Source organism: Anneissia japonica, unplaced genomic scaffold (genome assembly GCF_011630105.1).
Source record: "Anneissia japonica isolate Jap-2015-1 unplaced genomic scaffold, ASM1163010v1 scaffold585_len4108843_cov191, whole genome shotgun sequence".
Taxonomy (NCBI): Eukaryota; Metazoa; Echinodermata; class Crinoidea; order Comatulida; family Comatulidae; genus Anneissia; species Anneissia japonica.
Window position 1 is genome coordinate 289,437 of NW_022716829.1, and position 14,344 is coordinate 303,780.

The 14,344-nt window shown below is 33.1% G+C and overlaps 3 protein-coding genes across 4 annotated transcripts in view; all 3 read left to right on the plus strand.

The window, feature by feature from the left end:
- LOC117110001 (syndecan-3-like) overlaps window positions 1-3,275 on the plus strand; it is a 33,577-nt gene extending 30,302 nt beyond the window's left edge. The window contains exon 7 of the mRNA XM_033252536.1: window positions 630-3,275. Coding sequence (XP_033108427.1) covers window positions 630-796 — 167 coding nt within the window. The 3' untranslated portion in view covers window positions 797-3,275. The remainder of the gene's footprint in view (window positions 1-629) is intronic.
- Window positions 3,276-6,413: 3,138 nt separating this feature from the next.
- Window positions 6,414-8,742, plus strand: LOC117109931 (cAMP-responsive element-binding protein-like 2). Of its 2 annotated transcripts, none has more exons than XM_033252418.1 (3): window positions 6,414-6,592; window positions 7,042-7,251; window positions 8,463-8,742. In XM_033252418.1, the coding sequence occupies exons 1-3, from the start codon at window positions 6,500-6,502 to the stop codon at window positions 8,553-8,555; spliced, it is 396 nt and encodes a 131-aa protein (XP_033108309.1). In that variant the 5' UTR covers window positions 6,414-6,499; the 3' UTR covers window positions 8,556-8,742. The 2 variants fall into 2 exon arrangements, with proteins under 2 accessions (XP_033108309.1, XP_033108308.1); XM_033252417.1 differs by having other exon boundaries at window positions 6,416-6,601.
- Window positions 8,743-13,052: 4,310 nt separating this feature from the next.
- Window positions 13,053-14,344, plus strand: part of LOC117109941 (coiled-coil domain-containing protein 43-like) — a 7,216-nt gene continuing 5,924 nt past the window's right edge. Inside the window, exon 1 of the mRNA XM_033252441.1 lies at window positions 13,053-13,455. Within this exon, the coding sequence (XP_033108332.1) occupies window positions 13,279-13,455 (177 nt within the window). The 5' untranslated portion in view covers window positions 13,053-13,278. The remainder of the gene's footprint in view (window positions 13,456-14,344) is intronic.

Here is a 14,344-nt window from a genome sequence, read left to right on the forward strand (position 1 = left end):
CATTATGATTGTGATGTATTGCCAAGTACATGCATGTGCAGTGCTTTGCAGGTATTTGGATTTGCAACATGGGAGTTTCGATGTGGTTAAGCCAGAACCCTGTTTTCTAGTGAAACCAACTCTCTTGCATTAAATACCATCATAATGATTATAAAATTCACCTTTTACATCCTAGAATGCTTCATCTCCATGGAGCTTCACCCCTGACCCCAACCAGTGCTCTGCCCCTGTGTGTGCCATGTGCATCTTAGATGGTTAATGGCACTATGCACAATATTAATAATTTCAGAACTATCTATGCGGTATACCGCAAGCATTTAACACATTAACTCACCATGCAAACCTTCAAACAGTATTAGTATTAATATCAGTTTTGACAGGCATTTAAATTGTACTGTCTGTTGTTAAATCAGGAAAATTAAAACCCTAAAAAACCAGTTAAAACATTATTAGTCCTATGTAAATTCACTAAATATATTATACAATGAGACAAATCAAATAAATTTTCACTAAATTCACAAATTTTTTTTACTATGAAAATAAGCAAGTCAAATGCTTTATTGTTTCTAGTTTATTTGCTCAACAGACAGACATCTAAACTTTGAACTCTTTTTTCACCCCTATCATAGGTATGGTTGGTGCTGCAGTGCTTGTTCTGCTTACCATGATTTTGCTGGGTATGTTCATCGTATACCGCGTAAAAAAGAAGGATGAGGGCAGTTACTCACTCGATGAGCCTGGCAAAATGAAGGATCCACAAGCCTACTGGAAAGACACTAAGGAATTCTATGCATAATTTCTATATCCTGTATGCCTTCATTGTTGCCAAAATAAGACTCCGCCAATATAAACCCAACACAAAGGAACTCTTGTTGATCAAATCCCATTTGAAGATATACTGTACATACTACAAGCTACTAGCATTGTCTTCCAGGGCTGGAAAAATTAATTATATTCAATCCTGGAGACAACCTTGGCATTCTGTATCCCAATTAATTTAAGCTCTCGCTATTATTTGTGAAAAATTGAATAATCCATTATATGCAAATATAACTTTTCTTAGTTGAATATTTATATAGTAAATTTCATTTATGAATTAACAATACTTTACAACATTCTATTTGTGACTGATCTTGCAAACCAATCAGTTTTTTTAAAGATATACTGCAACAAAACATAATTGATAATTAGTAATAATGATCTTTGACTTTGGCTAAACCCTTATAAAACTTTTAGATACCAAACAATTATTACATTTCTTTACTTAAAAATAATTGCAATGCAGGTTGAAAAAGTAAAATGGTATTCTTGACACAGTCATATAAAACATTGGAGCATACTATATAAAACATATTTTTGTTGGTACTGTATTGTATTGTATTTTAATTTTTTTTTTCCTATGTAAGATATTAATTAATAACTAAGATGATTAATGTGATTTCCTTTTCTATACAATTTATAAGAAGTAGAATTTGAAAATGTTTTAAATAATGGATACATTTTCTAGAAGCCATATTATAAGATAGGTGTATTGTAGATTAAGTGAACAAATAAACAACAGCATGTGTTTAAAATCTAAAGACCACTTTATGATCCAAGATCTTGAATCTTAACAACTGTGTTGGCTATAAGGATTATATTCCAGTTTCTAACTCTAACTATGTGGTGCTTTTATGAATTGAAACTAACAGCACCAGTTCTCAGTGAAAGTGTTCTAGTATTAGTTTTCTCACCAATTGCTGGCAATGTATGTGGTAATTTTACCAGTTCTTCACTATTCAGATTCTTGCTCACCCTGTTGGAGAAATAGACCAATCCAATCCAAAATCAATGATTTTGGACATGTGAATGCCTCATGTAAAAACAGTGGTCTTTAGATAGAAGACACATAAGAACTAAGTAATTACAGTGTGAAATGTACCGCTTGGATGATGATTCAATGTCTTTTTTCTGTGTTGATCATTATGAAATTATCGGTGCATAAGATTTTTAAATGTGGGCTGCTCTGTAAATAACGCAAAGTATCTTACACTAGTTTACATTTTAACTAACATATCCCCGAAAAAAAAAGAGTAAATTTATGGAAAACAGTAGTTTAAATCGTTTAAACATGAATGCAATGGGAAATTGTTGCGTTACGTTTTGAAACACATCAGCAAAATTGTTCAATAGCCTGGTGGTAACAGTCGAGGTATTGTAAAGTGGAACGTTGTTGATAGAATATTGGTTTCTGAACTACTATGATTTTTACATATTGCGCATTCATTTCTAGGAGAATTAAGGAAACATTGGACATAAACTTTATGAAACAATCGGAAAACACAGCATTAACAATGGGTCATTGAAAGTTGTTGAACCGGAAAAACTTGTTTTGAAATTTCATGCAAACCAATTCTAAGCAAACAACTTAATGGTTACACTTTCACTCAGTTTTTGAAGAATTTTCTCAGTAATTACAGAAAAAAGACGTTTATTTTTGGTTTTCAAAGTAATATTTCGTTGCTTGTAAAATAGCTTGTATCATTTAATTTCATAATGAAAATCTTGTTGGAATCCTCAAGTAAAGTTTAAACCCAAGTTGGCCAATTACAAGTTAAATGTAATATGTTAATTAACTTGCTCCTATTAAATGTTTGTCTGCCTTCACTTGGAATTGATTTAAATCATGTCATTTTACATAATATTTTACTTTAGTTTCCATATATGGATAGTATTGCCGTTATCATTCTTTCATTTTATTGTCAAAAACTATTCTAGTATTCTAGATAAGAAAACAAATTTAAAGTTGTTAAGTTATTGAAAATCATATTTTTGTATATTTTAAACATGCAAATTGTACAAAAGCAATTACTAACGTTAAAAAAAAACTGATTAAATATTGGAGAAATATGATTTCATTATCATGGGTTTTAAGTATAACATCACTGTTCTGCACATTTATTTTTGATCATGCATTCTGGAAATAGATTTGGAAGATATGAAAAAATATGATTTGATGTAACATGTGGTGGAGTTTGTGAAATGGTCTAGTTGTCCTTCCACCACTTTTATTATACACTCTCCAGTTAAAGTTGTATCATAGTATAGTTCTATGATTTATGATTATTTTGTTAAATAATTTAAATATTTTCTAACCTCTCTCACCCAGTCTTCAATTAATCAATTATTCTCTCGAAATTTGTTAACAACATCAGTGCCTTTGTTACGTTTGTAGTTACTGCACGCCTTGACATTTCGTGTTGAATAAAATCTCCAATATTACCAAAAAAAAAAAATTATGTTGTATGATCTTGTTATTTGAGTCTTATGTATTTAATGTAATGTTTAATATTTTTGATGTAGTGCTTAATAGTGTTTAATATATTTTGAGGTAGTGTTTAATGTTTAATATAATTTGAGTTAGTGTTTAATAGATTTTGATATACTTTGATTTTGTGGTAGTGTTTAATTTGAAGATGACAACAAGCTTGCTTGATTTTGTCAGCAACAATGGCATTGAACTCAGGAATATGCATTGTGTTTGCCGCCCAAAGACCCTGACCAGCATGGCAACAAATACTCACCAGTGGGCTATATAGAATTCACATGGCGTTTTACAGGATGTTTGCCGTTGTGTTTTGTAAGGAAATGTGTGGTTTTATATTGAGTGGAATTCCAGTTAATTATCATAACTGTTGAGTTGTTTGAGTAAAAAGTCAACTGCATTGTTGAATCCAGTGGACACACTTCACCCAAAACGACATCGTCAAAAAGATGGTAATGAATGAGTCATCTAACCGAAGTCCTTCACACAACATGATGACTTCATGTACCACGCATTTGTAACAAAAGAAATCCATGATTATTATTTTTTACAAAATCCAGATTGCAAAGAATAATAATAATTCTGTCCATTACAAGAACTAGGTCAAGCCAACTGCACGGTTAAAGCCTAATCCATAATCAACTGCATAACATCTAATTATAATATGTTTTTGAACTGTGTGACATTCTCAATAATTATTCTAGAGTACTTGCGAAAAAATTACGAACCATTAATCGACTGGATTTCAAATCAAAGAATGTAATGCACATTAAAAGATAATCGGGTCTTTATTAGAAGTTTCGTTAATTCAAAACCAGAATGCAGAACTACTTTACATTAGAATTTAAAGATGACCTCTTGGGGTAGTGAGTTATGTGGATTCATTTGTAAAATCTTGTCGATTGTTATTTCTCCTGCCCAGTTCTTGTAACTTTACACTAACTTCGAATTACTTTTCGATATTTCTGCTTTAAAATCTCGCCTCAAAAATATATCCTTCAATAGACTAGATATTTCTTTGATAAGAAAGTATGAAACAAACTTTGATAAGCGAAGAGCAAGCCAAAACCATTCGATTTTTTTTTAACTTGACCTGTTCATGTTAAGTAGGGATAACTCTGTACACAATCACCCAGTGACTTAACCAATAAATTTTCAGACATAAACCAATCACAATTACAGGAAGCATTTTGTTTGAATATAAGTCAATTGTATGAGATAGATCAAAAGGCCTCCGAGTGATGATGATATATAATTTTTCTCATCTGCATTGTCTATCTCTGCATTGCAGAAGTAGGGCCTAAACAGAAAGTTTAAGTGGATGTCGTGGAATCCCAAGTTTTTTTTGTTTTTTTTTGTTTACTTCACTTTCAATTTAAATATTTAAGTCAGGATATCTGTACCATTTCGATATGGTGTGGTTCTTAGAGAGACTGTTAAATTAATTGAGAGTAAACGGTCAAATAACCTTGTGTCATGTGATATTATCGCAGGCAATTTCACAGTAACTTGTACATGTTAACATACATTCTTTATATATAATTTTATAATTTATTAGTATAAATATATATGTATTCAGAAAAGTAGTACATAGCCTTATGAACATACTACGAGTGTTGGAAGAAAAGGGGATGACGTGTTTGCGAAATGAGATCGAGAACATGGGAGAGGGTGGTTTATCTTCATTGGACTTAGATACTTGCTCTGAGCATGCTCTGAGTATCTAGAAGGAAGGGAATTATTGAACTTGCAAATGTTGAAGGGCTTGTAAATAGAGAGAGATATTAATGCACTTCATGTTGAGTATGGATGTGATTCTTGAATGTCATTCATTCAAAAATAATTTATTGTGGCCTCACCCACCACACAGCGAAGGGGTAAATTAAAATCAAGCCAGCATGGGACTGTTACCATAAGCGTTGTGGTGACTAGCTCCTTGCTTAAATAAACGCCAGGGATTACCGTCTCATTCCTATCATCGCCGAGAGTGGGCAGACTCGTAGCCAGGGGGTTTTTATGATTCGGGCAAACCCCCATTTCTAGCAATTCCCTTTCTTTACTGCCGAACATCCCCCTCCCGAATTCCCGAGTCCTTCAACCCAACTAATGCACTACAGTTCTGTGCACACGAAATGTCAAGAAACAAGAAGTAGCACAATATAACGCATTAGTGTATTTTGCATGCATTTTAAATTATGTAATTTTTTTAAAAGACATTTTGTTGTAAAAAGGGCCCCCAAAATCCACACTATTCTTTTTGTAACGTGCATGCTCGCCATTAAACTTAATTATTACAGAAACCTCCCAGGACTCCTCGTATCTCTTTTGTTACTACTATGATTCCTTTTCATTTTTGCAATATTTTCCTACATTCGTTCACCCTTTCCTCATTTATCTCTCCGAACTTTATTTTTCTTTCCTGGGCTTCTCCCACATTGATGGCTCTTCTTTCTACGCAATTACATTGTTATAAAAGCGTATAATATTAAAAAGTTGCTTAAGCCTAATACTATCAAGAAAATATATTGTATTAAAATATAATAATCTATTGCTTAAGCACACACTCTGATATATAGGGCTATATATTTATCCACTATAAAAAAGACGTGTTTGTTATACAAATACCATAGTATATACGAGGACATGTATAACAACTTCATGAAATAGTGGATAGCTGTGTTAGTCTGAACTATACAAACGTTATACCCTCCATTGTCTTTCATGTACTATTCGAGATTGATTGATTTTAATTCATTTGTGCAAAATATATTACATTTAGATGTTCACTGCTCACGTGAACGAATGCTTAAGCTCGTGCTCAATAACATAATTTGTTAATCTTAAAAGTCTTTTACTGATTCTTTCTTTCAAACTTATTCGTATTCTGGTTTGATTCCATAAAAAATCTCATAATTTTCTCGGTTATTACTATATTGTAAGATCTTTGGTCTCCATCAAAGATATTTAATCCTTTGCATCTACACAGTGTACTGTATAGGCCTCAGAATACGTTAATCTAAAGCAAATCTGAAGATCTAATTGAATAGGGGGCGCTCTTCACAATTTTATTTTATTTGAGCGAGCTCCCTTTACGTCATCATTGTTTTGAAATTACGTCATTCTATTGCTTTTGTAAGAAATAGATTTCTTACGGTATTTTTATATCTGAAAAAAAGGTTGAATTTTGTTTAAAGGATGACTCGTGAAGATCATCCGAAATATTCGATAGATGCTATGGATGTTGATGATCAGGATGAGTCAGTGAAAAAGCTTCAAACGGAGTTGGAAGTAGGAGATGTATGCAGTCTATTTGGCTTGTTTTGGTTTAGGCCTAGGCCTAGATCTCCATTATTATAGGCAGCCTAAAGTAGGCCTACCTAGGGGCCTGGGCTAGGCTAGCTAAGTACGTAAGCGGTCTTTGAGGCAACGACAGACTAGCCTACGCCCCTCTCAGCCTACATGTCATTAGGTAGTAGGGCCTAGCGTAATCATTGAGGTTAGGCCTAGGCTAGACTTTGGTCATTTGTATTTTATTTAAGTTTTCAATGTGCCTGGCGTACCTTTCATTTTTAATTTTTATTTTAAAAAATTACTAAACATTCAGTTCAGTGAATGATCGATATGTAGGCCTATACCAGGCCTAGCTATGCCTATGTATAATCAATATTAATTACAATGAAATCTGTCTGATTTTAAGTCCAAAATTATAAACTTAATGCCATGCTTTTTTCCTTCAGACTGATAAGAGCCCTACGGTTGAAAAGACAAAGAAAGTTACAAAGCGTGGCCGTCGTCCATCTCAAATTGATCAGAAGCTGAAATTGGAACGGAGCCGACAAAGTGCAAGGGAGTGCAGAGCTAGGAAGAAACAGCGTTATCAGTACCTTGATGATATGGTAGCCAACAAGGAACGTGCAATCTATACCTTAAGAGAAGAACTTGAATTAGTGAGTGGCAAGCATGGCTTCAAAAAAAGCTATTTTAGATACTGTCTGTCCTAAATTATGAATGATCCTCTCAATTCAAAAAACATTAAAATTCTGCTTTTAAAAAAATAGAAAACAAGTAAAAAATATTCTAGTCACTTTCTGTGTTTGGATCTTCAAAATTTGTCAAAGAAAAGACCGTATATCAAAGATGTGCATATTGTAATGTATGCATGCATCATTCTATATTTTTTGTATATTGATAATTGAGAAATTAAACTTTTTGTTAACAAAATTTGCATTTTCTAAAGTGTGTAGCTAGGTTAAACACACAATTATCATGAAATGCATGAACAATTTTCACTTTCAGCTTATAACATTATGGAAGGTACAGTAGACAACATAAACATGCACTGACCTCCACAGGGTCAGGTTCTTTAGCAAATGAGGCATGTTGTGGCAAAATGGCTAAGTTGCATGATTAAAAAGACATTAAACTGTTGATCTATAGTGAAAAAAAAAAATTGGATTTTTAGGCAATTTTTTGGGCTCCCATATTTTATATCTCATTTACTCAATACTGGCCTGTGCGACAACTTAACCATTTCGCCACGACATGCCTCAAATGGTAAAAACTCGACATCGCCCTTGCTATTACATTCCAGCGACAGAGTCTCTCTGGACTGTATTGGTTTTCATTTTTTTTTTGTTGACTTCATAATTTTTACTTGAGTTGAATGGCTTGGTGGTTAAGATGCTTGCATTCCAATCCCAGGGTTCTGGGTTCCATTCCTTTCACGGTAACAGGATTTTTCCTTATGACCAAAACAACTCCACTCCCTAAGCCTCATGAGGTCTATGTAAAGCAGCATGTGTTTATGTTTATCATGTGAAGGGATTTGCCACCTATCTAATAGGACAGTGATTAAGTCGCTATTGGTAATCCTTAGTCATTGGCCATGTGCCTAAAGGAATAAAATAAAAAATAACTTTCTTTAGTATGATTTTATTTTTGGTTTTCATGTATTTTTTACTTTTGTTTTTTTTTTTGTTTTTTTTTAAATGATTTTTAAAAAATATTGTGTAATTTCAACATCACTTCTTATTATACAGTGGCAGTTAGGTAGAGCCCCATATGTTCTGTTTTACAAATGGACATAGTAAGACATAGTTACTTTTGTTGTTATTAATGAAATATAGTTAATTTGTAATATTGACTTGTTATTTTTTAGTACAAGAAATGGTGTCTTTCAATTGACCGTGGTGTTATCCCTGCTGAGTTGGAGAAGTCTTTACAGTCGACCTCAAGTCAAAAAGATGAATGATTTTCAACCATTGCTTCTGGAACTTGTTGCCCTTTTTGAAATAGCACTGTTAAACAATCTTCAACTGGCGTCAGTGGCCTTTTCAGGATTTGAGAAAAGCAGTTGTACTAATAATGACACATCCTTTCTACTCACTGGAAAGAAGATGTTATAAAGTGGCTTGGCTGGGTAGCAAAGCTGATAAATATGTTTGCTTCAGTTTCATTTATGGTGGTTTAGTCGATCGGATAGCTCAACAGACCACATTTGTTTTAAAATTTGTATTGCCCTATAAAAAGTGGTGAGGTTGATGAGGCTCTGGTAATACTCAAATAAATGATTGTATGAATGTCAAAAAATTTATAATGAAACATCAGAGTTGTAAAGAAGGCTGTCTGTGTTGTCAGAGACTGGTTCCATTCAGTAACATATTCTTTACCCTGTTGTAATGCAGTTAATGATTGTTCTCATTCTCATGTTTTTTCTGTTGTAGATTCTTGTCTTCCTCCTATATATTGGGGGTGTTTTTTTAAAATAATATATTTGAATTTTGTCATAACCAATCAATCAGTTCCAGGGCAAACAGAATACTTTTCCCCCATCAGCCATCAGGGAACTCAATGAAATGGTTAATGGTTAATGGTTTTTAATTTATAGAGCGCAAAATACAAAAAGTCTCTAAGCGCTATCAGGCAAGTGTAAAGATGGAACGGAAACCAAAACCACAAAATAATGAAAGCATGTGTAATGAACACTCTAGGTAAATAGACATTATGTATCACCAAAACTTTTCTATATTATATACATGTGTGATCATATATGCTAGGTAAAAACAGGCAACCTATTTAATACTCACTATTTTGTAGTAAACAGTTTTGCTAATATCATCCGGGCTGTAATTATAAATTTGTTTACCTTAACATTATCATTAATACAAATGTTTATTCTGTTAAACACGAATTGGATATTAATATTTTTATTTTTGTAGGGAGATTTTAATTATTTAATAAATATTAACACGAATTGGATATTAATATCTTTATTTTTGTAGGGAGATTTTAATTATTTAATAAATATTTAATTAGAAAATTTAGAATAGTTGGATTGTGACTTTTAATTTCCCTTTAACTCATATACTATTTAACATAATATAATGATTATATGATATTCAGAGCAAAATTGAGGCACAACATAAATGACAGCTATATTTATTAATTAACATTATAAGATAGAGTATAAAAACATGGTCCCCATGTTGCTTACACATATACCATAAAAATTATAACAGATGCAAAACTTTCACCAAGAAAGGTTATTACTTTACTGCAGTATTGTATTTATTTTAACAAATTATTTATTGTTTATTTAGTATTCATTCTTTAAAATGTTTGGCTACCCCACATTTTGGGGCAACGGAAGTGACTGGCAGATCAGACGACTACTTGACAAATTGCGCTGAGACAAAAAATATATTATGTAGGCCTGGAATATTTTTATTAGAATAATATATTATCTTTTTATAAATTATTTTTTGTAAATATATGATGATTTTCAAAGTATGTTGAATGATATAGTAATAACCAACTTCTGGAGAAATGCTACCACTATCTTGGATAATTTTACAAAAACAAGCTTTGCAATGTTTTAAATCAAACTTTTCTATTGTCAAATTACGATCATTGATAATACAGTAAGCCTTGTAAGAATATGCAAATATATTGTGAATTTGTATGAGATGTTGCTCGTTGGAGTGCGGAAGGGCATCTCAGTTTTTGGGGCGACTCCTGCGACTTGCAGGAAACTCAAGACTCTTAAATATATATTATTTTCTTTGGTTTTATTCATGAAATTACCTTTGAGGTAAACCGTAAACACACACACTGGTATTGGATTAAAATAAGCACTTTCGTAGTGTGCATGACCAATGTCAAAGGTCAAATGACATAAATTAACATGCCTTAGGGACCATCCATAATTTTCAATATTTTCAAAAGAGTACAAAAAATTCGTTTTAGAGGTGGGATAGATGATACATAAGTACCAGACTTCTCAAGTTCGTAAAATGGATTTCCCTAACTATGTCTTCATATTTCCGTAGTAAATGAAAAATTTCCGTAGCACCTAATAATTTGCCTTGAGTGCAAGATATGGGTTGTTCAAAATTGCAGTATGGTACAGCTGTGGTGTATAGCATCATAGTCACTTGTACAGTCGATCACGGACAACCGGAAGCAAGATCATGTTTGGTGGTGTGGGGTTGTTGATTTAGCCATAATAGCGTGTTTTATCTGGTATTTCCCATACATTTAGGCCTAATCATGTTTTTGCGTAGTTTGTATATATTTCCGTAGTATTTATCTCCATTTCCATACGTCCGTAATTGAGTTGGATTTCCGTAGTAACTAAGGACGTTCCATAGTACTTGAAAACCCTGAAGCACTCTTTTATGAAGAAGATAAAAAAATGGCACAAATAATAATTGTATATTGTGTACTTTTTCAGGGTATAGGGAGGGGGGTCACAGTAAAGAGTATGTCTTGTACTGTACTCTTATGAAGATGGTGAAACTTATGCATGAACCCCTTACACTAATCGTCTGCATTGTTCTAATTTACTGCTAAATAGTTGTTATTATTCATGGTATAAGATTATAGTAACTAAATACTACACAACCTTCAATAATTATTACACTTAGTAAAACTATAAAATTTAGACCAGATCAACATCATTTGTTTATATATGTGATGATCTTTGGAATAAAATGTGTAGTTGAAACATGGACCTATTATTATTATAGGTCCATGGTTGAAACTATGATGGCTTTCTTAACATTGTGTAGTTTACATTCAAGTTAAACAATTTTATTACCTTATTTGATATACTGTAATGTATTTAGAGATAGAAACTATAATATCCTGTACAAACTATATGTAAAATAACTACTGTATATAGAAGAAATATTGTAATAATATATGCCATTATTAATAGTATTTATGTAAAAAGGTAACTATCTGGATTGGAAATGAGTTTAGAATGGTACAAATTCTGACATTATTCATATAGAGTAGGCCCACATTACAATGTGTGCACTTTAGTGAAGAATGGTGATTCAAACTTGTATTGTTTATTCTACTACTATTGTTTGAATAAATGCATTTGCATACAATGCATTTTTGTCATTATTTATGTTTTCTATATTTTTTTTTATTACATGTTGCTACTATTTTGTTATTTTTTGTCCTCAAAAAAATAAAACAAATATTTGGTAGATTTGGAGACCACCGAAGTCACTGGTAATTGTATAATAATAATATTTTGAGTTCTGTTAATGAATTAATAAAGTTACAGTAGTAGTGTTAAACTGTATTGTCACCATGGATTCCAAGACCCGTCATTCGAAATTTAATTTCATGAAATGTAATGCTTTAAAATTTTTTAATCATCATTTTCTATGCATTAGCTATTTGATTAACATATCCCATATTTCTTTTGAATTTCTACGTAGGCCTACTGTTTAGGATTGATTATTAAACGACGAACAGTTTTCATGTAAGAAGATAAATTCAAATGAGGTCTATTCAGTCTCTATTAGACAAATATAATGTAAAGAAGATATACTTTTTGTCAGAGACACGGAAATTTGTTTTGTTCCATGATGCAGCATACAAAACGAATGCAAAAAAAAAAAAAAAAGAAAGGAAAACGAATACATGTATGTCATATTTTTTAAAAACAAAGAATGGAGACAACCTTGTTTATATCGATTGTTTAGTTTTTATTTTATGATATTATTTTTAGGCTCAGGGCCAAGGACATCTCAATTACTGGGCTTAAAATAGTTTTTACACCTTCTGAGGGGCGCTTATTCAAACGAGGCGGTTGTGGTTAGCTTGTTAGCCATTGGCCGATTGAGATTAGCAGGACGGCAGGATCATTGTATTTTTTATTTGAGATCTCAGATGAGAATGTGCTAAAGGTGCAAATTGTCGGAAAAGAAAAAGAGGAGTAGGACTAGGCATAGGCCTATGTAAAAAGAGTAAAGTTGGAAATATACTGTCTGTCCAGGGATCAGAGCTCTCATCTGTCCAAGAGAAATATCCTCATTTTTATATTGACCTAAGAAGAATGTGTTTCCACTCTGCAGCTCAATTATGCCAACAACAGCAATCCCTGGATTAATTGGGTTATTGACTTGCTAAAAAGAAAATATTATGATATTATTGGGGGGGGGGGGATAGGGGGCGCTTATTCAAACGGGGCGCTTAAGGGAATTTTCCCGTTAGGAGGGGCGGTTATTCGAGAGGGGCGCTTATCCAAACGGGGCGCTTATTCGGGCGAGTACGGTATAGTGAACTTCACTTTCACAATCTTTTTATTAAACAAGACAAACATAAACACAAGATCATAAACTAAAGTCTCAGTATGAGGTTTAGGAAGTGGAGTTGTTTTGGTCATGAGAAAAAAATCCTATTGTGACAGGAAAAGAATTCCCAGGACCCTGGATTAGAAGCTGGCGCTGCAAGCATCTTACCTTCTTAAATTTAAACCACACACAGGAAATGGAATTCTCGGACAGACTTAAATTTGAATGTAAATCTTTTTTCCCTCCATTTTAGCAGAGAAATCTATGAAATTGCTGGCATAATATGCAAATTGTGGAGGGGAAAAAATGAACTTTACTGTACAGCTAGGTACAGTATTTGGACACTGAGAAAATATCCTGGCAATTTGTTTCTCTTTCAACATGGCGAGTGCGGTGTGTGAGCATGACTTTGGTTCGTGGCTCGTTGACACACTCGAAAAGCTAAGTATTGACCATGAAGTGTTCGGCACCTACATCACAGGAATTCTAGAAGCAGAAGATATATCAGATGAAGAAAAATCAGAAGCATTGATTGGTGTTATCGGCGGTGTAACAGAGGTATGCTATGTAGCTTAGGCTAGGCCTTAGGCCTATCGTAATCATATTTGCCTTGAAGAACTCCTTGCTTGAATCAATGAATGTGAATGAAGCGTAGCGTAGCCTAGGCGGCCTACGAAAGATTGGTTGTGTGCCTAGGCTAGTGCCGGGCGCTAATAAGCAATTAGTAGAGCTCCGCATAGTACACTATCTATAGGAAAATTATTATACGAAGGTTAGATTTAATGCTTGAAAAAATTTCCTGAGGGCCTGTAAGCCCCAAAGGAAATTTTTGAATGCATTAAATCTAACCTAAGTATAATAATTTTCCATTTAGTGTACAATGCATGCTCTACTAATTGCTTTATAAGTCAATCGCCATCTTTTAATTTTAGTTTTTTATAACCAACTGTGGTAACAGTCATCGGTTGCTATAGTGATATGATCAGTATACGTGTGCATATTTACATTTAGCTGTGCGTATGCGTATGCTGATTTTTGCTCAGTATGTGTTTAATTAACTACACATCAGCAGTACAGTGCGGATACGATGAATAACTCTTGTAATTTTTATTGTGTTAGGAAGAACTAGTTTGTAAAGCTATTTTGCAACACCTAAATTCCATCACATCACCCCTACTCTTCGTCGTCTTCATTGGTTGCAAGTGAAACAGCGTATTGAATTCAAAGTACTTTTATATGTTTACAAATCAATTCACAAGTTATCACCACAATACATTTCCGAATTAATTAAGGTTCGTTCTGCAACTTGCACTCGTTCCCTCCGGTCAACAACTGACTCAACCAATCTTTATTGTCCATCCTTTCAGTCTTGTGGGGAGCGATCATTTATGGTTGCTGGGCCCAAGTTGTGGAACTTGTTACCTTTATTTATTCGTGAGTCACCTTC